General features: G+C 31.9%; 1 protein-coding gene across 1 annotated transcript in view; it reads left to right on the top strand.

Annotated features, from left to right (window-relative positions):
• LOC140443563 (DNA damage-regulated autophagy modulator protein 2-like) overlaps window positions 1–25,394 on the top strand; it is a 77,999-nt gene that overhangs the window by 20,270 nt on the left and 32,335 nt on the right. The window contains exon 3 of the mRNA XM_072534893.1: window positions 8,889–9,112. Coding sequence (XP_072390994.1) covers window positions 8,889–9,112 — 224 coding nt within the window. The remainder of the gene's footprint in view (window positions 1–8,888; window positions 9,113–25,394) is intronic.

Below are 25,394 nucleotides of genomic sequence, written 5' to 3'. Positions count from 1 at the left end.
TATCTGAAAAGAAGAGGATTTTTGTGAGAAAAGAGAAAGCTGTCAACCGCAATGGACAAGAACTTACTGTTATCAAAGTGAAATCGGCACAGAATTTTAGGTTTGAAAGTGATTTTGAAACCTACAACAAGCCTCAAAAAAAAAGGCTGGCATTCTGCAAGGTCGTTCTCAACTCCTGTAGAGTCACTTCCACTGAGCAATATAGTGAAAGCAGCTAAGAAGAAGGACGTGGAGACGTTACTTGTGAAAATGTATGGTGATGACTCGCAGAAACATGACTTTTTATCTTGGTATAAGACCATAATAGTGGAAGTCCAGGACGACGAAATTGATGCTGACGAAGTGGACGAATCCTGTGATTGTCTAGAACCTGACATTGGACTACACATTTAAACATTTATATTTTGTGGAAAGTGTCGTTGGTAAATGTTAGTCATTTTAGTCATAAGAGTTTTTTTATCAACCCCTTCTATCAACGTCCATGAAGTCCAATCAAATAAGAACATGTCCTTATTTTAAAATATATTTACAGGTTTATTTATACCTTCAGATTTGAAATATTTACTAAGAGTCAGTTAATTTCAATAAATAAAATGATATATGCTAATTTATCCGATTTTTCATGTAAGGTTATTTACTAATACGTTTTTTTGCGATTTCCCTAAAACTTCTTAAGGTGGACATGATTGATTTTGATTGACACCTCCTCAAATACAAAGAAACTGCAACAACTTTAAATTACATAAAAAATTAAGGAGTAAACAGGCATACCTTAACCAAAAAAAATGGAAGAATAACAACAGTAATACCTTAACTAAAAAAAAAATGAAAGAATAATTAATATAATAATGACATCAAAGGCAAACTAAAAAGGTGGATGAAATACATTTCATATTAGTGGACCAGTAGGGCCAAATATAATATAGACCAAACAGATCTATTTAATAAAGTCTAGCAAAACCCAATAAAGCCATGGGACAGAATTCCACCAAAAATAATTAAATTAATATCAGATGATCAAATAAGTATGTTAATACACCTATATAATGCCATATTACAGGAAATATTTCCAAACAATGTTTTAAATCAATATTTATTACATTACCCAATAAATCTATGTACAAACGAATTTAATGACCACTCTATAATTAGTCCTATGAGTTACACACTTAAAATATTCCTGAAAATTATACATTTACGAATTTTCAGGAAGTTTAAAGAAAAAGCAAAGGTGTATGGATGCCAATCAACTACTATATGTTTGTTTTTTCGAATAGAATAAGATCTTTGCTAACGTCTGTCATAATCACCTCAGACAACAGAATGGAGATAATAATAAAGATAACAAAGCTATCAGAATATTATCATCTGTACTATCATTTGTATTTTAATCAGGCTGCCAACGTTAGGATGGCAAAAAAAATCTGAGGATATTAAGATACAAAGAGAAGTTAGGCAAAATTGCGCACTCTCCGAAGTATTGTTTAACTTATTCTTAAAAGAAATAATTAAAAAATAACTAGAAGGAAAAACGATCGGAATAATGATAGGAAAGGTCAATGGTGTAAACTAATCAGCAATATAAGATTTGCAGACAACACCATCTTCTTAGCGGGAAGTATACAAGACTTTATAAATGTAAGCTAAGAAAGTGGATTAACACTGAACGTTAAAAAAACCGAAATTTATAAAAATTGCCAAAATATAATGGTAATGAAAATAACGACCATACACAAGAAATAAGGACTAGAATTGGACAAACTAGAGCGGTATTTAATAAAATGAGAATGGTACTATTCACCTATTGATCTTGGCTTAGAACTGAAAGTAAAAGTATTGCACTCATGTGTATTTTCAATATAGCTCTATGGAATAGAGGCTCGGATGTTAAAGAAATTATTAAGGGATTAGAAGCATTTGAGATGTAAAGCTACAGAACGTAGGTTCATGTTCAATTTAAAAAAAAAGTTGGATGGATAGAGTAAAAAAATGTTACGTTGTTAAATCGAACAAAAAGGAAATAATAAATATAATTAAAATAAGGAAGTCAAAATATCTTGGTCATGTGATGAGGGCAGATAAGTATTCCTTATCGCAAATGATAAAAAAAAAGACAAATACAAGAAAAGAAGTTTTGGAAAAATATCATTTCCAACTTAAATAATCTAAGAACGTGGTATAAATGCAGATCCGTGGAACCATTCAGAGCTGTAGTCAAAAGAGTAACCACGATGATTACCAACCTTTTTTAAAGGAGAGGGTACACAAAGAAGAAGACACTAAGATACACTAGTGGGAGGACATTAGGCTTTAAGAATTATACAGTTAGGTTATAACACAATTGCTTATTGATTTTATTATTCAGACTATATTTAAAGGAAAACACTTGGAGTGGTTTATCATTAAAAAAATTGAGTAACTTACGTAAAACGTAATAAAATGTGCATTTTTTTTAGATTAATTGATACCCTTTCGAAGATGAAGAAAACAGTAGAAAAGTCCATTCTACTACAAATTAATATCAGAATGCTTTTTAATTTCGATCAACAGAGTTCATATTTTACTCTTCTTTCATTAATTTGATATATAGTTACTTCAGTTTGAAAAAGTAAAACTCGCAATGAGGTACTATATTGATAATATACGAATTTCATCTTCCCTATCCGACAGCATTTTGGGAACTGATACACAATTTTCCATTGGTTATAGGCCATTTTCCACTGAAAAATTGCATAGTGCATCGCTAAAATGTTTTCTTGTAAACTAGGCAAACCTTAGTTATAATATTTTTTATATCCCTGTGTTACTATGAAAAAAGAAAAAACTACTGTTACGATTTTCCCGTTTTCACGCATTTTACAACATTTAAAAAATAGTGAAAACCTTCAATTATCCATGTCTCTATGTCCATCCGTCTGTCTATAAACACAACTCTTCCGTCCTTAGAACAGATAGAATGACAAATGAGGTGTCGATTGAGAGCTTATAACCCAAAAATGATATAAAATGTAAGAAGTTTGACCTCGGACTTCGGGTTCCAAAGTTGCAACTGGAGTTGCCTGTTTTATTTTAAAGTCGCCGAAATATTACAAGCCATATCTTATTCGACGCGACTGAGCAAGGCGAGAATAAATACATATTTCCGGTTTTTATATTACTTCTGTCATTGACTGTAAAGTTCTAGTTAGCATTGTTTTTAAAGTAGTACGGTCCAATGATTCTACCAGACCATAAAGCACACCAAACAGGCAGTTTTTCTGGATTGAATGGTTTCTCAACATACATTTGAGGATTATCTTAACTCCACATAGGGCAGTTTTGCTTGTTGACGTAACCACTCAACTAAAAGTGAGCTTTATCGCTAAACAAAATTCGCTTATGAAAATCGGAATCAACCGCAATCTCGTTATGAACCTACTCACTGAATCTACGCCTTGGTAGATGATGATGTACCCTCAATTCTCGCATAAGTTGGATTTTGTAAGCACACAAAGCAAGATTTTTGTGTAAAATCTTCCATAAAGTCGATGGCCGTATTTAACTGCTGTGCACGATGGCAAATAGACTGATTCGGGTCTTCCTGTATGCTACGCTCTACAGCAGCAACAACTTCTTCTGTACATACTGTACGACGTATCTGTGGATGCATATTAACATTTAGAGTAAACGTGGTGCAAACAGGTTCCCTGGTTAATCGAATTTCTTGCTCTGATGGACTATTATGTTGACCATAAAATGGCCGTAGTGCGCGATACGTACTTCGAACAGAACCACAATTTTCAAATTAAATTTGTATTTCTTATCGCAAATGATAATAAAAGACAAATACAAGAAAAGAAAATTTGGAAAAATATCATTTCCAACTTAAATAATCTAAGAACTTGGTATAAATGTAGATCCGTAGAACCATTCAGAGCTGCAGTTAAAAGTAAAAGTAACCATGATGATAACCAACCTACAATTCGAAAGCTTTGTTCAGGCGTCAAGTCTATTCATGCTGAAATGCCAAACCAAACTTAACATAAATCACTTGACAGCTGTCAAAATGGTCGACAGTTAAAAGAGTGTTACCCACTTACATTTATATACCTCTAAAAAAAAACACCCTTTATCAATCAACGTGTATTGAAAAGTCAAGCTCGAATATTTATATGGTTTTGATATAATTTGTGGTTACACAGTTATGACCGGAAGTTTGACAAAAATGACTCAAAATTAGAGAAATCGTATATCAATCGACGCAACGTTATACAAAGTGTTCAAATATCGACTTCCAGTTCTACTTCCGACCACTTTGGGTAAAAACATAGGACTACGAAGTCCAGCTTTTATTTATAAATTTTTGTTTAATATATTTTTAACAGGTTGACTGCGTTCCTAAAATATGTAAACCACGAAACTGTACATTACAGGTACCCAGGGACCGATAGCTTGGTGCAAACACAATTCATTACCGACCGTCTCGGAGACCGGTAATGACAAAATTAGTTTTTATATTTTTACAGTTCTATAATATAAATTATACGAGTTTTATCAGTTATTAAAAGTAAAAGCATTTGAAAACTTACCATTCTCATCCGTTTTTTGATCAGGTTTCCTGTTAAGAATGTTTTAAAGTGTCAAAACGGCCTACTATGTTTTACAGAGTTAGATTAAAAGATCAAATGACAAAAGACTTCTTAATATTTTATTAGTATAAATGATATTTGAAAACAAAAAAATGTGTAAATTAAATAATATGTTCTTAGTTATTAAACATAAAACAATAAAGTTTCAGAAAAATAAATTATTTTTTATGAATGCTATTAAAGCAAGATGAACACATCCCGTTGTCCAGGACATTTATTGCAATAACTTGTTACTCTTGTCACCATATTACTTGCCTGTTTACTTGAATATGTTTCTCTTAATTTCTGATAGCATCCTTGGCATTGTCTTTTACTTTCCTTTTCAGGTCCTGACGGTTTAACAAAAGTATGTTAAACTCTTTTGGGAGTAGTGGTGTCTTCGTGTGCAACTGAAGTAATAAGTAACTCGTGTGCCAATCTTCTTCTAAATTCCATGATAGATCATTTTGTGGAACAACTAATCTTGTTATAAACAATCCAGGCATTTATAATAGTTGTTCCAAGCAAAAATTCAAAGGCTGGTTTACTGTACCATTTTAAACTTTTTTTTTTAACAGAATGATAAGAACTTTGAAAAATTAAAGGCAAATATCGAGCACAATTTTAATAATTAAATCTTGCCCAAGTATACTTCATTCACAATTATAAGAACTGACTTATGCAGAATTTAAAAGTATCCCGTTGATAAAGTCGAAGCCATAAATGGATTTGCCTCTTCAGGTAAATAGTAAAAAGGGCCGGCTTAACGGCTTAACGGAATTTTATATTTTATTTGTCATTTACATTACATATTTAATTTAAATAAATATCTAGATAATTAAGGGAAAAAATACATAAACTGATGAAGTATTAGAATTAATTAATTATTATATTTGCTGTCTCGATTCTTTATTAAATATATCCAAATTTTGAAAGTCATAAACAATTTTTGTTTTGTTAAAAAAATTGCAAGTGAAATAATAAAAAGGTGAAGTGAAAATTAAAATGAATTAATGTAGATATATACATATAGCTAAATATAATTATATTTTATACTTCATGTAAGGAAAGAAGTGTTTTAATTGTTAGTAAGGTATAAAGTATGTCTGAAAAAGTTGGCAACAAATGGGAAATTTCTTTATTATTAATTTCATGAAAAAAACTATTCTTTATAAACATTTCTGCATTTCATAGAAATCAATAATCAATAATCAAATTTATAAAAGTTTGAGTGGTATACACCGAAAATCAAAAATATTGATTTATGCTTAAAAGTGAAGTGCTTTTAAATTTAGGTGCAGCATAAAATGTTATTTTAATTTGGTTGTAGGATTTAAAAATTATTTTTAAATTTAGATTCATGGCCTTTTAATGATGTATCAGTAGGTGCATTAATTTTTAATTTTATTTCTAATTTACCTTATTCAATATACAAAATCAACAAATGCAAAAGTAATTTTTTAATTTACTTTTTACTTTAAATGTATTATTTAATTATTAGAAGGCCATGAATCTAAACTTGGATATAATTTTTAATAGCTACAAACATTTTAAAATTACATTTTCTTGCATATCTAAATTTAAAATCACTTTCCTCTTCAGTATTAATTAATAATTTTAATTTTTCCTATCTACCACTTAATATTTTATAAGATTATCTGTTAATGATTTCTATGTGATGCATAACCTTTAATGAAGAATAATTTTTTTTCGCAAAATTATTAATAAAGAATATTTCCCATTTTTTGCCAACTTTTTCAGACATGAAACGGAAAACTTAAACATAACAAGTCAACATGAATAAATATGAACCTTTTAAAACGAGTAAATCGGTACTCACCGAAGGGACCTCAGACGTTAAGATACAATTAGCGTCTCTTTGTAAAGACAATGAAGTCGACTTTACTAAAGTAACAAGACATTTACTTAACACAGACACTACACAGTACTCCCCTGAGTTGGTGATAAGTTATAGTCTAAAAAAATCATTATGAAATTGACTGGCCAGTGTGAAAACTAGTGCCAATAAAACACAAAACACACACAAAACATTTTCTTCGTTGAGAATAATGATTAATAACAATAATTATGGGAAATTTGTATGTTTATAAAAAGAGTTTTTTGACATTATGCTTGAATGATAATATTTGATCTGACTATATATACCTATATACAGTTGTGCTATGCTTGGCTATTATGCCGGTCCTGGCAGCTTTGGTAGCTGTGATAATTATACAACAATAGAGTATTTACAAGGGATTATTCAGTTTTACAGCTGTTATTAAAATAACTTTTATAATGAGACACTAAATTTCTGGATACAGTATACTTTCGCTTTCTACAGCATCTTCAGGGGCATTTTGTCAAATTTGGGCTATCCAGCAAGCGCAGAATGTAATAAACATGAAAATGAAACATAAATTGTACATTTATGTACAATTGTATGAACACTATTGTATGAACATAACATAACATGTTGCCGACAATAATGTAGCGTAGAATATTTTAAATAATGTTAAACTCTTTGTCCTTGTTCTAGTGTAGTGTTATGTACAATTTATGTTTCATTTTTATGTTTATTACATTCTGCGCTTGCTGGATAGCCCAAATTTGATGAAATGCCCCTGAAGATGCTGTGGAAAGCGGAAGTACTAAGGCAAGATTTAATTATTAAAATTGTGCTCGATATTTGCCTTTAATTTTTCAAAGTTCATTTATTCGAGCATTCAACCTTATATCAGAATGATAAGAACCCGTCTAATCACTAAAGTCCACTTCTTTTTTTGCTTGATTGTAATCAATAAATGCCTTTGGACTCAATACAAGCTCACGTTGCCAGTTTCGCTTTTCTGTTGGTTCTAAGGTAGATGCATGGTTTGGTACTATACTTAACGATCCATTTTTAATACGTAAGGAATTACGTTCTGAGTACCCCAAATTTCTCCCTTTTTTTATTTTTTTTAGGTAGTTATCAATACTCTTAAAACTTCACCTAACTTATAGAGCCGATCATTATTACACTGCTCATTATTACAATGGTCTTATGGTATTCGTAATAAACTCATTCCTGAACATGGGATCTTTCGACCAATATAAATTGATTGTATGACTAATCCCATAACTATATATATTGAAGAAAAAAAGTTTAAGTTCGGCTATATCTCATTCAACCCACGATTGTGTACGTAATTTTGATCGATGTATATTGAACAACATTTCCCGAGCAATTCTATTTGTTTCAGTAACAATATTCTGGTAAAGATCATCGGTTACAAATGACTTGTAAGCGTCTATAGGATTTTTAATTTCGTTAACGTTAAAATGTAATATAGGCATATCTTGATATTGCTTTAACTCAAAACTTCATTGTCACTCTCATCTAAATCATGCCACTCGTTTTAATCATCATTTTTAGATTCTGACATTTTTTCGCTTTCAATTTCTGTCTCATTATCATCATAGAGTAAATTACTCGCACTTACATCACTGTGCGATTTATCTGAAGAAAGAACATAGTTTTTGTCGATTACAGAATCGTCCGAATGAAAAGAGTCATCCCGTTCATTTTCACTGTTACTATTTGACAACTCTGCAAGCACATATGGTCTCTTGAATTAGTTGGACTTTGACGAGCATTTACAAAACTTGGGTTATCTTTGTTATATTTTTTATTTTCAACTGAAGTACTCGGTTCGTTACACTTTACAGTTTTTATTTTGTTTGTATCAACTGTTTGAACTAAAAACAAAATCTTTTTAACGCAAGATGACATTTTTAGATTAGGAAAACACGGACGTAAACACACCTGCTATTGAAAAACAAACGATACTAAATGTCGATTGACTGCGCAAGTATGCATACATAAATGTGCGTCTGTTCTGTAGCACCGATCTTGTACCCAAGTAATAAATTGTAATGTCTGTGCCAGGTATATTTTTTTCTTTTAGGAATTTTTCTAATCTTAAGACAAGTATAATGCTGTTTTTTGCATTTAAAACGAATGAATATTAGCGAAGATATACCTTTCGCAATTTTTAAAATTTTGCACTTTTCACATACCGCACTTTAATAACAAATACCGGTCCCAGGGGACCAGTAACGCAGTCAACCTGTAAATACCGTTAAAAATGTTTGTAAGACTTGAAATGTTGATTTTTTTAAAGAAATATTTGCGGAAATAAATAATATATCTACTGTTTTGTATAATTATTTATTGCTTTCCGTTTAAGACTGAAGTTCTATGGTTTGTTCACATATTATCCTTATATTTTTTATTTTCAGTTTCATTTGCAATGTACTGTAAGTTCAGACAAGTGACAGATATTTTGAATAAGCATAACATGACCCATAAAGAAGCACTAAATAAATATACTTTCATTATGGGTTTAATAGCAGGATTTGGTATTAGTGTTGTTGCTAATTTTCAAGAAACCAATTGTTTTATAGTACACTGGATTGGAGCAGTAATGTGCTTTGGATTCGGATCTATATATCTATGCATGCAGGTATGGACATTTGTTTTGTACGATGAATCTTTGCGCAACAAATATAATTCTATTTTTAATTACAACACATGAAATAATATTAATAACAATGTTTTAATACATTATTCAACAGGACAGAGGTTTATAGCGAAACAGGATAAAAATGCTGGTGTCTCCAAGTTACCTATATTGTTAATTGGCATATATTAGTTAGAGTGCCCGCCTGAAATTTTTTAGAGATATATACTCTCTTGAAACTTCTTGTACGGCTTCCTTAGACCAAGTCTGCCACACTTTTCCTCTGTGACTTTTTTTGGTTCGGGGGCATTTTCCCTCTATATTTTCCGAAACATGACATTTTCACGACATGTGCAAAAATGATACATACTCTTGCCATAATTATTGAATGGCTTGATTTCAGTGAATAATAAAAGGAAATAATGTTTTCTGACGCCATAGATGGGACGGTAAGGGTGTCCACCCGCCCCAAACATGACCGACAAACGGTCAGTGCAAAAATGATAAATAACCAGCTAATTTTTTCTGTATGCCTTGCTTTAACGAAAAAACTAACGGTTCTATTATTGTCTGACACCAAGAGCAAGACCTTTTTCCAGTCTGACGCGTCAAACGTGCCCTTCTCACACCATCTCTAAAATGATTAATACTCGTCAGATATGATGACTCGTCAATACTTAATGAATGCTAAAAAAGTCTGACGTTTAAATTGGGGCATAACTCAAGTCTGACGCAAGAACCCTATTTTTCTTTCATGATCGTACTGAACTTTTAGTAATCATACACAATATTAATTAATGCAGCAAATTAATTCTACATCTAATATTAAAATTGCATTTCGATTACTTTAGAAATTATGTACGCGTATTTTTGCACTATTCTAATTAATTAATTGATTAATATAGTATATTTCATATTTTAAAACTTAAAAACTGCAACATTAATCAAGGAATTTTTGTTTCGCGAAAATGCATATGATTTGAATTATTTGTTAAAAATAAAATTGTTTATTTAACAAAAAAATTTTAATTAAAAAAATTTGAATAAAAGTTCCATATATTGTCCATAAATTGCCGTGCCAAATAATATCCATAAATTGAATGAATATTCTTTATTAAGATGTAGTTTTTATTTGTATAAAAAAACGTATAAAAATACAATGATAATTGTCAGAAATAGTAAAAAAATTACGAAAATAAACAAAAATAGTTGAAAAATTGCAAAAGCATAAAAAAATAGTAAAAAAATTATAAAGTCATTGTTCTTCACTTTCTTCATCATCGTCAGAGTCTTCACTGGCATAGTCAAATTCCTCATTTTCTGACTCTGTGATTTAATTTTTAGAATCTGAAATTTACCAATTGTATTTATTTTTAAGAAACTGAATTAAATATTTCAAAAATGTATATTACATAATGTTAATTTACCTTCATCAGCAGATGTTATATCCTTAAACGAAGGTATTTGGGGACCATCGAACCAATAATGGACATATTCATTATCAATCAATGTCCACCCACAATCCTCGGGTATGTATTTTGTTGGTTGCCTTAAATGTGCATTGCACCAAATACTAGAAATGAACATGGTCCTTTTTATTTGCTGGAGAAGTTCAGCTTTATTTGGAGGCATACTCGATGCATTTATTCCTTTGACCTACCGCTTGAAAACAATCTCACTTGTTTTTGAGTATGAAAATGCTTTGCCAAAGCTCAACTCTCACTAAATTGACGTCAGTCGATTTTACAGAATACAATTTGCACACATACTTTTCAATGTCACAAAAAAACGCCATGATTAATAGTCATTTCTGAAGGAGAAATTTTCAGAAGTTACAGGAAAGCATTTTGATAATTTATATTGCTTTTTATATTCTCCGACGCTTAGAAGCGCGAAATACAAAAAAATTCTAGAACAGCTGATTATGGGATATTTTGGGAATTAAATGAATTAAATTACAATAAGTATAGTTAAAAAGTACACAATTTAATTATTAAACAATATCCAACTCATCACGATTTTTTTCAATTTTTTAAAATTATTTTTTCGTTTTTTAAACATTCATTTATTTATTTTATTAATATTTATTTATTATTTAAACATTTTAATTTATAATTAAACAATGATTGCTGTAAAAAATATAATAAATATGTTTAAAAAACACCTATTTATTAAAGAATTAATTTGAAAAATACACGAATACATTAGGTCCAAGCGCTACTGAAAAATTATATTTTAAAAAATGTTTTTTTGAAATTTTACACTATATGCCCCGTTTTGAGTATCAGACAAGTTATGAAATGTATTCAACATTTAATTTATAAGAGAAATATGTTTAAAAAAATGTTATCAATCATTTTAGAGACGGCGTGAGAAGGGCACGTTTGACGCGTCAGACTGGAAAAAGGGCTTGCTCTTGGTGTCAGACAATAATAGAACCGTTATTTTCCTCGTTAAAGCAAGGCATACTTTAAAAATTAGCTGGTTATTTATCATTTTTGCACTGACCGTTTTATCGGTCATGTTTGGAGGGGGGGGGGGGACACCCTTACCGTCCCATCTATGGCGTCAGAGAATATTATTTCCTTTTATTATTCACTGAAATCAAGCCATTCAATAAATATGGCAAGTGGCAAGAGTATGTATCATTTTTGCACATGTCGTGAAATGGTAATGTTTCGGAAAATATAGAGCGAAAACGCCCCCGTACCAAAAAAAATCACAGAGGAAAACTATGGCAGACTTAGTCTAAGGAAGCCGTACAAGAAGTTTCAAGAGAGTATAAATCTCTAAAAAATTTGCCGGCGGGCACTCTAACTATATGAGTATATTTTTAGATTCTACATAAAATTATAAAAACAAACATTTTATATAAGTAATAGTATAACAAAATTTGCCATTTTGTAATTATTCATGTTTATTAAATAATTTAAGAGAAACTTTTAGAACATTAAAACTGTGGAACGCATATAATTGTATATATATATATATATATATATATATATATATATATATATATATATATATATATATATATATATATATATATATATATATATATATATAGATTGCGGACTTCGCTGAGATGTAGACGGTTCGATTGCTTCGTCAACCTTTTGCAACCATAGCAATTCGAAAATCTACAAAAAGCATGAGCAAAAGTCTTTAATTACTGATTATTACATGATTTGGAAGGAAATGGGAATGAAATATTTTGTTTATATGGAACTACATCACAATCAATTGAAACGACAATTACATTTTTAAGTAATGTTTTACGTTTCGATTTCCACTTCCAAAATCGTTTTCAAAATAAGATAGGTATTTAAAAATTCTGCAAAAATGTAAAACCAATAAGTTGTCAATAAGTTGTATACCTCACTAACAACTTGACTAGAGTAATAAGTGTATTATGTAGGGTCACAGCTTAAATGATGCAGTCGCTACTCAATGAAACTAGCTTGTGTCAGTGGCTCAATATTTATTAGAACAAATTTACATACTAAAATTAAATTACTATGAGTCTTCTACAATACCATAAGCTATTTTTTGGATTGCAAAAGTACCAGACTTAAATAACAATAAATATTTAATTATTTTATGTATGATTTTGATGTCACAGGTAAAATGATGTAGATAAGTTGGAGCACTATACAACTTATCAATTTGAAATTTGCGACATAGGCGTTGCATTAAATTCATAATGCAGTTAATTTTATGTTTAATTTGACATTTAAAAGTATTATAACACAATTATTTAAGAATGGGTCGACGACCTATGATTAGTGAAAGAAATTTAATAATTACTCACCATAGAAATTGATATAGCCAAAGAAACATATCCAAAATGGTAAATAAATGTTTATTAACAGTTCAGTACATTTTTAACGTTACCGAAATGAAAGTAGAGTTGACAATAAATCAAGGTTAGCTCCAAAATAAGATTTTTACCGAACGTGAAGAAAGATGGATTGTCAGAGAAATAGCAAATAACCCTTAAAAAAGTGCACCAAAATTGTGAGATGAGGTGGAAAGACAGTTTGAAAAAGATGTAATCCCAAAACAATTGGACGGATATTATGAAAGAAATCTTTATGGTCGAACTGCTAGAAATAAACCTTTTATTAGCCAAAGAAACAGGCGTATTAGATTGCAGTTCGTCAGGAAGCATATTAACAAAGATTTCAGCTTTTAGAATTCAGTAATTTTTGCTGATGAAACCAAAATAAACTTGTTTGGGCCCGATAGAAAAATATCGGTGTGGAAAAATGCCGAATGAAGAACTAAAATTGAAAATATGAAAGCTACGGTAACCCACTAATTTAATTTCAGTATGTAATTTTTTTCTAATAAATATTGAGCCACTGACACAAGCTAGTTTTATTGAGTAGCGACACATCATTTAAGCTGTGAGCCACTGTATGTATATTGTGTATATTTTACTGCAAGTGGCTCGATCAAGTATTTACTTCAATAATTAAATATTAAAAGTTAATGGATTTAAAATGACAAAAAATTTCTCGTCGGTGGCGAATCGAACTTCAGTCATTCCATTCAGTCAAGATAGCCACCGTTTTAGTGACGTCAATCTAAAGGAGTATATATAACTAGTGTTGCCCAAATGCAAGAACAAGACGAGACTTAGACAGTCTTGGTCTTGGTCTTGCGCCAATACACCTGGTCTTGGTCTTGGTCTTGGTATTGCACTCCCGGTCTTGGTCTTGGTCTTGGTCTTGCAGCAAGAGTCTTGCAAGTCTTGCAGTTACCCATTAATTGGCCTATTGCTATTTATTAAACGTTACTTTAGATCTTAGAACAACGTAAAAGAGTAAGTACATTTTAAGCTTGAATTAACATAGCCATAATAAAGACTAACCAAATTAATAAATGTCTAAACAACTGACACCGGGTGGGGTTTGAAGCGACGATCTAAGCGATCCGTGCCTATGCTCTAACTAACTCAGCTATCTACCAGGCCCCACGAAAGTCAATCTGTTTTTTAATAAATGTTTGCATTTACTAAGCTTACATGTGCTAAAACATGGTTAAAACAAAAAAAAAAACAAATTAACGACATAAGCATGCCTGTATTTTACATTATCTGCCTAGAAAGGGATTGATGGGCAAAAAATCCACATACATGTATCAAGGGCACAGATTTTTTAGGTGATAAGATAACAAACTATAATCCACTTATTAAAGCAAAATAAATGTTTTTACCAATCTTGTCCCTACTTTTATATAAAAAACTAACTTGAAAAAATAAAGAATAGTTAAAAAAGCAATGGTAATCAAAAGAAGTTATTTTAAATTAAGGAGATCCTACTTAATAAATACATTAATTTACCAAAATAAAGTATTAGGTACATAATATATGTAATTGGTAATAAGGTAATGACTATATTTTTTTATATGTCCACCTTTTCTAGAGGTTATTAAAAACCCACCGAATTCTCCACTGAATCTTGATTTTTCCGGAAGAAATATTTGTAATTCCTTTTTGTGAAAAGATAATTAGATGCTTCCTTAAATCTGACTTCTGTTGATCATTCTCATTTCAATCTTTTTATGTAGGCAAAATTTACACAAAGCAATTTGGGATGCATGAATTATTTCGAAAAACTCATCAAATTTACTTTTAGGTCTTTTAGATCTATAACTCTAACGCTCACTACTCGGACTAGAACTATTTGAATTTTTGTCCCTCATGTCAAATTGTAAACTTGTCACTCCGGGAACAACAAGGATTAGATGAAAAACAATTATTACATTAGACTCAATGGAAAGCTCAATTGGGAATAAAGTTAAGTGATGTCGAAAAAGTAATTACTATACTTACTTTATGTTCGTTACTATCCAATACCCTAAGTATCTAATAACAAACCGAGAATTATATATCGTTACTTCGTTATTCTAAATATTCGTTACTAACATTATCTTATCTGTTATTAATTTGTCTCGGTACTTTTGAATATTATAATAGCCACGCTCTTTCAGCAAATTTTGTTTAACCGAATGATCTCATCGCACACTCAGCAGAAACAATTTATAGTCTTAGGCCGATAAGATTTGTTTATTTAGATTCCTCCTGACTAAATTATAATGGGAAAAAATTGAATTATTAGGTGGGTGTCCGTAACAATTATATCTTTTATTAGCTAGGGTGACATATTTAAAAAAATATCGATACAATATTATTGTCGGCGTCGCAATGCAGAATATTATCTTATGATTAAAGGGCGGCTATTCTCAAAATATGGACAATTAATTTCAGAGCGAAGAAGTCGTCTGCTGGAAAATAATGTACAAAATATTTTATTTTTACATTGTAATTATGACCTCTGAGCACGTGTCAAATGTGTTTTTTTAATGAATATTTTGATTCGGTATGTATGTTTATGTTATTGTTTGTAATGCGCATAAGTCCAGTTTTTCAAATTTTTATTACATATTTTTTTGCGTCTCATAGAGTCTTTAAACATATACCCGAACTACTATACTTGCTAAAACCACACTCAGTCCTAACTGCAAGACGCAAGAGTCTCGCAAGCTTAGTCTTGTTCTTGCTTAAATCTTGCACAGCCAGTCTTGGTCTTGGTCTTGCTAAAATTAGGCGGTCTTGGTCTTGGTCTTGGTCTTGCAAAAACGCAAGAACAAGACCAAGACTGCAAGACCAAGACCGATTTTGGGCAACACTATATATAACTGTGTGTATGTGGAATTAAAATTGTTGTTTTTACTATTTTCCTTACAATTTTATCCTATTTTCTTACCGGTAAGAGCTAACTTAGACAGCATTTTTTGTGTCAAGCAAATACCTTCTGACGCCGAAATATCGCTTGGCAATTGAGGATTTTCTATTGAGCTGTTACTTACGCCAGATTCACTAGTTTCAATAGTATTGCGACAATATGTAAAGATCTCCGCCGAATGTTTTTTTAAGATATACCACCATAATCTATATTTAAATTTTTTTTTTCGAAGAATGATCATTTGCACCACCTATTCCTCAAATATAAGAAAAAAGTTCTCCAGCACGTCTTGATTCAACCTCGAAGTTAAAATATAGCTAACGTTGTATTTTGCTTGTAGGTGAGGAAGTAACTCTTTTAGAGATCTATTAGTGGACAATATTCCTTTTCTAAATGGAATAAGTCCTTTATGTTTACCAACCCGCATTGAATTGACCATTTCTAACATTTCATCCAGTAGACATACCTGCTTATCTAAATCTGTACCATATGAATTTCGTGTTCCAGTAACTATCTTTTGGTATAAGTCCATTTTTTTCATCATAACTATAATAACAATAAAAGAAACCTTTTTACTGCCTTCATTGACTACAAGAAGGCTTTTGATTCAGTGCCGCATGAATGGCTTATAGATATATTGAAAATATATAAAGTCGATGATAATCTCGTGACCTTTTTGAAGCATATAATGGCAGAGTGGAAGACTAAAATTCACCTTCAAATACCTGGTGAAATTAATATCGAAACTGAAAATATCCCTATTAACCGGGGCCTTTTCCAGGGGGACTCGTTGAGTCCACTTTGGTTCTGCCTAGCAATGAACCCACTATCTCAGCTGCTGAACTCTACTGATTCAGGATTTAGCATTAAAAATAACAACACTGTTGTAGCGAACCTTAATCATCTGTTGTATATGGATGACTTAAAATTAATGGCTTTCACTCGAAACCACCTAGATGAGATGCTAAAAACTGTAGAAAATTTCTCAAATGATATCAGTATGAATTTTGGACTAGACAAGTGCCGTATACTAAATATAGTCAGAGGAAAGGTTCAGCCCGGAGGTTTCGATATGCAAGATGGCCAAAACATCGAGGCAATGGGTGAAAATGATATGTACAAATATCTCGGAGTAAAACAAGCGCGGAAAATTGGCCATAAATAAATGAAAACTGAACTTACTTCGGAGTTCGTGCGAAGAGTAAGACAACTAAATCGGTCTACTCTTAATAGTAAAAATTTGTTTAAGGCATTAAATACGTACGCCTGTTCCGCGCTGAGCTAGTCATTTGGTATTATAAAGTGGTCAAAAACGGATATAGAGGGTCTTCAGCGGAAAGTAAGAACACTTCTCACAAAGGCGCAAAACATCATCCACGCAGTGCAGTAGAGAGAACAACATTACCGCGGTATCAAGGGGGAAGAGGACTTATGGATATAGGTGAGCAATTGGATAAACAAATTGCTAATTTAAGAACTTATTTTCAGGTAAAGGCTGAGACATCTACTTTACATCGAGCAATTTGCGCAGTAGATGATACGACGCCGCTTAAAGTGAGGGAACAAGAAATGCGCATAAACAACCTGACTCAGCAAGAAAAAATGCGCACCTGGATGAGTAAACCTCTGCATGGGCGACATCTCAATGAGATCAGCCAAAAATATGTCGACAATACAGCGTCGAACTATTGGTTGACATCAGGAAAGATGTTTCCCGAGACTGAGGGTTTCCTACTTGCCATTCAGGATCAGGTTTTGCCAACTAAAAATGACCTGAAATATATTGTTAAAGATCCTCAAGTCCAATATGGATGTCAAGCCCAAGAAACCATCCAACATCTTACCGGTGGCTGCCAGGCATTTGTCGGTACTGATTATAAAGAACGCCATGACTCAGTAGGAAAGATTATCCACCAAGAACTAGCTGACAAACTGGGACTTCTCCAAACCGACCATCTTCCTTATTATCAATACGTCCCTGATAGAATGCTTGAAAATGACAACTACAAGCTATACTGGGACCGCACTGTGCTTACAGACCAACCAGTGGCCCATAATAGACCCGATCTCATACTAGTTAATAAAATTACTAGGCAAACAACACTTATTGATGTGGCGATACCCAACACCAATAATTTACGTGTTAAATACAACGAAAAGATCGCCAAGTACAGAGATCTAGAAATACAAATCAGGAGACAATGGAGAATGGAAAGTACCTAGACGATACCTATTATTCTTTCTACCACTGGAGTCATCTCGAAGAGCCCCCTAGAAAACATAAAAAAGCTGGGTCTAAATGAACATCTATATAAGATTATGCAGAAAGCTGTGTTACTTTCGACGTCCAGATGCGTACGAAAATTTTTGGGAGATACACCGACATACCAAGTCACCTAGGTCTCAATAACACGGAAAGAGTCCCACCAGAGCTCAATCCTTTTGATACCGTAGGTATCTGGGATGAGTGAATTTTCCCCTTAGAGGGAGTGTGAGCCGTATGGCTAAATCTGGGATAACAATAATAACTAATAGCTTTTGCTACAGAATTTGACAATAATTGAACTGCAGGTCTCACTCTTTGCCTCATAGAGCCTTTTAAGCAGAGATGGTGTAGTGTCAATTTATGCGCAACTGTCTATTCTGAAGTCGATATATTTAGTAGCGCTTCAAAGTAATCATTGTTGATTATTTATTGTCAATAACAAAACCATAATCAATTACATGATTTTGGTCAAGTTAAATCAAATGTGAATTCACATTTAATCAGTGTCAAAATCACAGGGGTGATTAATAAAACAATTTTTGTCATATCCAACACTCAGCTGAGACCAAAGGGCAGTATTTCCAATACCCATGTCACGGGTGATCTTATATGTGGGGATATTATAATTTTTACAATTAGCTACGGTACAACCTGGCATGTTTGTCGATAATACACAAAATTGAATTAAACAGACTAAACTTTTTTTAAAAGAGATCGAAACTAGAAAAAAAAATCGAAATGAGAGACTTTGTAAAAACAATTCAGCTACCGCACGATGCACAAATACATCTACCGGGGCAGGAAATCCTATATCTCGAACACCGTAGTACCCCCGTAGTATTATTGCTTCGCAGGTAACGTCATGCGCGTCGGAGTACACATTTCTGTTCCTTGAGTAGCATACCGGTATTTATGTATCGTTTTTGTAAGTTAAATATTGAACAGTTAAAAATATGCTATCAAAAGAAAATAAGCACTAGCTTATTAATGTAATAAATGTTCAAAATGTTACCATCAACATCCAATCATTTATAAACTCTTTTAATCAGATTTTCACTAGCTCTCGTGATATTGATTCTTTATCTATTTCATTAAGAACTTGAAGGACTTTATTTATTACAGCTTCCTCAGTAGTGACAGGTTCAGAGAACACCTTATTTTTGACATATCACCAAATATAGTAATCTAACGGGGATAACGGGATCTTGGTGACCAGAGAAACGGATTTTTATTAGCTATCCGTCTATCGCTTAATATTTTATCAAGCACAGTCTCACAATATTCATATATATATATATATATATATTTGAATATTGTGAGTCGGTGCTCCATCTTGTTGAAACCAAGCCTCGTTAGCCTTATTGTTAAAGATCCTTGTATAGATATATAGAAAAGATATTGTTTCTCTGGTCACTAAGATCCCGTTGTCATCGTTAGATTTGGAGATATTTGGAGATATGTCAAATGAACCTGTAACTACTGGTATAATAAATAAAGTACTTCAAGTTCTTAACGAAATAGATAAAGAATCAATATCAAGAGCTACTAATGAAAATCTGATCAAACGAGTTCATAAATGATTGGATGTTAATGGGTAACATTTTGAACATTTATTACATTAATAAGCTAGTGCCTATTTTCTTTGATAGCATCTTTTTAATTGTTGAATGTTTAACTTACAATATAAAAGTTGTAAATTAATACAACATAGTCTACGGAAAAAACTTTTTTTGGGACAAAAATGTATAAATTTAATTTATTTGAAAGCTGCAAGAGATAGGTATAGAGAATACTAATACGGAAAAACATATTTTTGTAAAATAATGAATCACATACAGGGTGTCCCATTTGAAAAAAGAAATTTGACGAAAATCTGGGATGCAGGTTTTATGCCAATTTTGACAGCACCCTGTATAATAAAAAAGGCAACTTTACACTGTTAACGATAACGATGTATCTGGTTAAGTTCATAAGGAATTTAAACTTTTATTAAAATTAAATTAGAGATAGATATTAACACCTTTATCAACGTCTGTTTTTGCCTTGCAATGCTTAGAAGGCACAGATTAAAGCGGAATTCTTGAATTTGGTTTCGAAAATTAGTCTACGATTTTATTATCAGATGTCGCTACATTGCGTCTATACGAAGCCATGTTATAGTTGCTTCCTAAGACAGAAAAGATTTATTTCACGTTCAGAGCGCTTGCGAAAGCCGTTCTGATGATGCCTATTGGGCTGAAATACGTATAAACGGATGCGCAAGCTCCCTATACGTGAAATAAAATCTTAACTGTCTTTTCCTTGTTATTTCGATATACTCTGTACGAGTACTAGAAACCAATTCGCTAAGAATTTTGCTTAGTTGAAGAGATATGTTGTGGAATGCAATTTTTAGATTCCCCATGTCTCTCTTAACACCTTTATCAACGTCTGTTTTTGCCTTGCAATTCTTAGAAGGCACAGATTAAAGCGGAATTCTTGAATTTGGTTTCGAAAATTAGTCTACGATTTTATTATCAGATGTCGCTACATTGCGCCTATACGAAGCCATGTTATAGTTGCTTCCTAAGACAGAAAAGATTTATTTCACGTTCAGAGCGCTTGCGAAAGCCGTTCTGATGATGCCTATTGGGCTGAAATACGTATAAACGGATGCGCAAGCTCCCTTTACGTGAAATAAAATCTTAACTGTCTTTTCCTTGTTATTTCGATATACTCTGTACGAGTACTAGAAACCAATTCGCCAAGAATTTTGCTTAGTCGAAGAGATATGTTGTGGAATGCAATTTTTAGATTCCCCATGTCTCTCTTAACACCTTTATCAACGTCTGTTTTTGCCTTGCAATTCTTAGAAGGCACAGATTAAAGCGGAATTCTTGAATTTGGTTTCGAAAATTAGTCTACGATAGATATTGAACTTTATATCATGGTAGAAAAGTGTAATTTTTATATAAAAACCGTTATAATTCAAAAACAGTCTACAATAGGTATATACAATAGGAAGTTAAGGAAGTATTAACAAAACATGTTCAGAATATATATATATATATATATATATATATATATATATATATATATATATATATATATATATATAATATATATATTTACATAAAATTATTTATTATTTTTAGTATATTACTCGTACAATATGAATATGCATGCTGTTTGTATTATGCTTATAATTATATCCCTTAGAAGTAAGTTTTTCAATTCTAGTTAATACCTAAAAAAATACATTATTCATTATTTATGAAAACTGGGATGTATGTACCGAAATGGACATATCGGGTACTTTTATTCATGTCTACTTTAAATTTTCAATTCATTACTGTTTTTGATTTCTGAAGGATCTTCTTTTATTAATGTGTTGATTAATTGAAACTAAATTGTTTCTTTTGTTGTATTTGACACTCTGTTTATATCAATAATTTTGTTTCTTTTGTTGGCCCTCGTAAAAGCTTTGTGATAATTAATTAATGTGTTTCTAATGGACTTGTATTCAGTCAAATTCATCAACTATGTAGTAATTTATTACAGGCCATGAATCATATATTTATTATGATAAATGTTACCGAAATCGAAAAGGCAGCAAATTGTAAGCATACAAAATGATAAGGTTATCAACAGAACAAATTAATTACGAAATTAATAAAACAAAATGATGTATTGAGTGTAACGGCGTCAGGTATAAAGAAATAATAATTTTTGGTTTAAATATGACATACATATCTACCGATGTGTAACAATATAACTACCGTCTGAAAAATGGGAACCAATGTGTAATAATGAAACTCCAACTTTATTTGGCAGCCAATTGTTAAGGATTCGTCTAGCTTAGTCTCTCAGGTGTAAGGACGTCTGTTCTAAATTGCTAATCTGAAAAATGAGTTTGGCGGGGACAAATGAAACACGATACTAACTAATCATATTTATAGTACAAAAAAAGAATGAAATTTTAATATTAAACCAAATCCTGCCTAGAGCTGTACAAAAATTTAAAAATGATTCTTAGGGCTTATTGTTGTATGTACTATTGGCTTCGTATGGTTGAATCGCTTATTGACCGTAGTTGTTGGCTTCAGATGTAGCTGAATTTAGATGCTTACATGTATGTATCTTCAGATAGCCGTTGAGTTCTGAATAGCAGCTGCAGTTTTTGTTTCATGGTCGACCATGTGCTTCTGGAAGTCACTGTGTGGTATCACGAAGTTCTACTCATGTAGTTAGAATATGTCCTATCAAAAGTTGGTTAAGACAAATTTAATTAGGCCAAAAAACTAAAATACTAAAATTACTTGATAAATTATGTGATAATAATTATTACCGTAGTAACCGTACATTTGCCAGACTATCAAACTGACATAAAATGTGCTCTGCTGTTTCTTCTTCGACATGACAAAATCTGCACAGGTCATCATCTGATAATCCCATCAGCTTCAAGTGCCTATTCAGCTTACAGTGCCCTGTTAAAAGACCTACTATGGCTCTCACTGTTTTCCTGTGTTTGCTTATTAGGTCTGCCGTAAATTTTGGCAAATGTCTGTAATGAACTGTTTCGACAGAAGGGTTCCGGTCCAATAAATGGCATTGATGAGCCTTGTTTGGCCATTTCATCTGCTTTTTCCATTGCCCTTATGACCCTCGTGCCCCGGTACCCAGGCTACTAGCTTAGAATTGAGTCCCTTAAGCGCTGTCATACTATTAGTGAAGATGGCAACTGGACAGAACGTTCTTTCCGGCTTTTCTATTTCTTCCACGCAGTGATGAATTGCAGTTATTTCCTGGAAAACTGTCACATCCTTAGATAGACTTACCGACTTACCGGAAAATGTATCCATTGATTTGTCCCTACTATGCCGGTTCCCACACCCTCCGATGTTTTTGAGCCATCCGTGTACCAGGTAGCAGCAGCTTTTATGGGTACACCTTTATTCCAGTATTCTTTGACTGGTATCTTAATTGTGAACTTATTGTTAAAGCTATATCTCGTAGCTGTTGCATCGAGAGGTTTTCCCATCACAATGTCGGCTTTTATCTCCTCGATTAGCTTTCTGTTGTCAGTACCATGCATCTGGCTTATATGTCGCTGACTATGAATTAATCTGTGTGTCACTAATCTGGCTTCGGCCTGTATAAAGTTATGAAGTGATAGAAGATTTAGCAGGACTTCTAACGATGCAGTAGTTTTTATGGCGCACGTAATACACAGGCATGCTAGCCTTTGTGTATTACCTAGCAGCCTTATTGCTCCCACTTGCTGCGTCTCTGTCCACCACGTCACCGAGCAATAGGTTATCATGGGTCTAATAACCCTTGTGTATAACCTTAGGGTCATTTTGGGGTTACAATCAGACCTTAATTCGTTAGATTTTTTTCTTTGGTGATATCTAAAATTACGTGCTCACATTAGGCGATCAACATATTTGCACGATTTGAAACAAAGCATTATTGATAAATGTATGTAAACTAATACCTGGAGAAGTCTTGGAGTCAGTGACTCACGAATTTATTAATAGAATTGCACATTGTCAGAAGGTAAACGACGAGTATTATAAGCTTTCCTTTTTTTATTTAATTCTATATTATCTATATCTATATAAATTTAAGTCTATATCAATGGTTATATATTTTATGTGTTGTATACATCTTCAAATCGATTTTTTCTGATTCTCTTTAAGTCCTTTTAACATTCAAAGTATTACTATACGCTTTCTCTATAAATGTTTATATATATTTTCTCTATATATTTTTGTATGTTTTTATATACATGTTTTTTTATATCATCATTACAATCTTGGAGTGCTTGACCATCAATCATCAATATTGATTCCGCATTTTTCCTTAAAAAAATTTGAAAATATTCGACATAAGTCGTCAATAGATATTTTTAGAAGTGTAATATATAACAATGAACGCATTTATTATCATGTATCATAGTTTATGCATTTTTGAAAAACTAGAAGTGCAAAGTGCAAACCAAAGGAAGGTGAACTAAGCATTTAAACTTTAAAACAACCGTAATCGTGGAATAGACATATAAATATTCGCAAGCAAAATTTTGTAGAGGAACAAAAAAGTATTTTCAAATGATTTGAAGAATTTTGATTTAGAGAAGAATAATCGCTCGGGAACTGGCAGAACAAAGGAATATCCATTGATGAAGAATACCTCAGCCATCTAAGATTTGCAGACGACATCATTCTGATTGGTAATAATCCTGCAGAACTACAAGAACTTATAAGCGACCTAAATGCAGCTAGCACTGAAGTTGGTCTAACAATGAACAAAATGGACAAAAACAAAAACCATGTACAACGAGCTGGTGGATGTCCAAGATGTAACAGCTAAGGGCTACGGACAAAGGTGCAAATGCAAAACTTAATTCTTTTTTTTTCTTATAAACCCAAAAAAAAAAATAATAAAAATAAGGAATCCTTGACCTGGATTTTAACTCCTTTAGTAGGCTAAAAAGAACGTTTGTGTTAGAGTTCCTTCTTACTCTTAATAAAAAGTAGGAGAAAACACAAGGTTTATTAACCTTGAAAGATAGTATAAAAAGTTACTGGGAAGCTTGTATGAAAGCAAAAAACTTAAATTTTTTTTAAATAATGTGACCTTTGCATGGTTTGACAATATTTTATGTAAAATGGATTGATTAAATAGATAATTTTAACAAAAAGCAAATAGAAGATATGGATATATTTTAGAATATTAAAGAATGGTATGAGACAGAATATTTTTATAGATAGTCTTAATAGATAATAGATAAAAAAGAAAGAAAATATTTTAGAAATCAAAATGGCTGATGGTTTTTATACTTTTTATTGATAATTGGACCCACTTACTGGCTCAGAGTGGCTATAAATTAAATTGTATACACAACAAAACAACTATATACTACTAACTTAATACTATTCTTAAAGCAAATTTAGCACTCCTCCAAACCGCCTACTTTTTAGTTAACCAAACTTCTCTTCCCAAAAATTCAAACCAGAGTGAGAGCTAAATGTTAGTCGGATAAGCATGTCTGCCAAAACTGCCGCTGAGAGTCGGTGTTTAATACCAACTTGGAAATTAAAAATTAAGAAATATTAATGGGATATGGATTTAAAAATTTTATTTAAAAGTGATTAAAGAATTATTGAAGTGACGGACTCGTTACATCTTTTTTTAATCTGTTGCTTTCAGTATTCATGTAGACCTAATATTTTACGCATATTAATGTTGTAGATAAAAGCTTTTTGGGATAAACCATTTTAATTTT

The sequence above is a fragment of the Diabrotica undecimpunctata genome, chromosome 6 (genome assembly GCF_040954645.1).
Source record: "Diabrotica undecimpunctata isolate CICGRU chromosome 6, icDiaUnde3, whole genome shotgun sequence".
NCBI classification, from domain to species: Eukaryota; Metazoa; Arthropoda; class Insecta; order Coleoptera; family Chrysomelidae; genus Diabrotica; species Diabrotica undecimpunctata.
The sequence above is the reverse complement of the archived record's forward strand: the minus strand, read 5'-3'. Positions and strand labels throughout refer to the sequence as shown.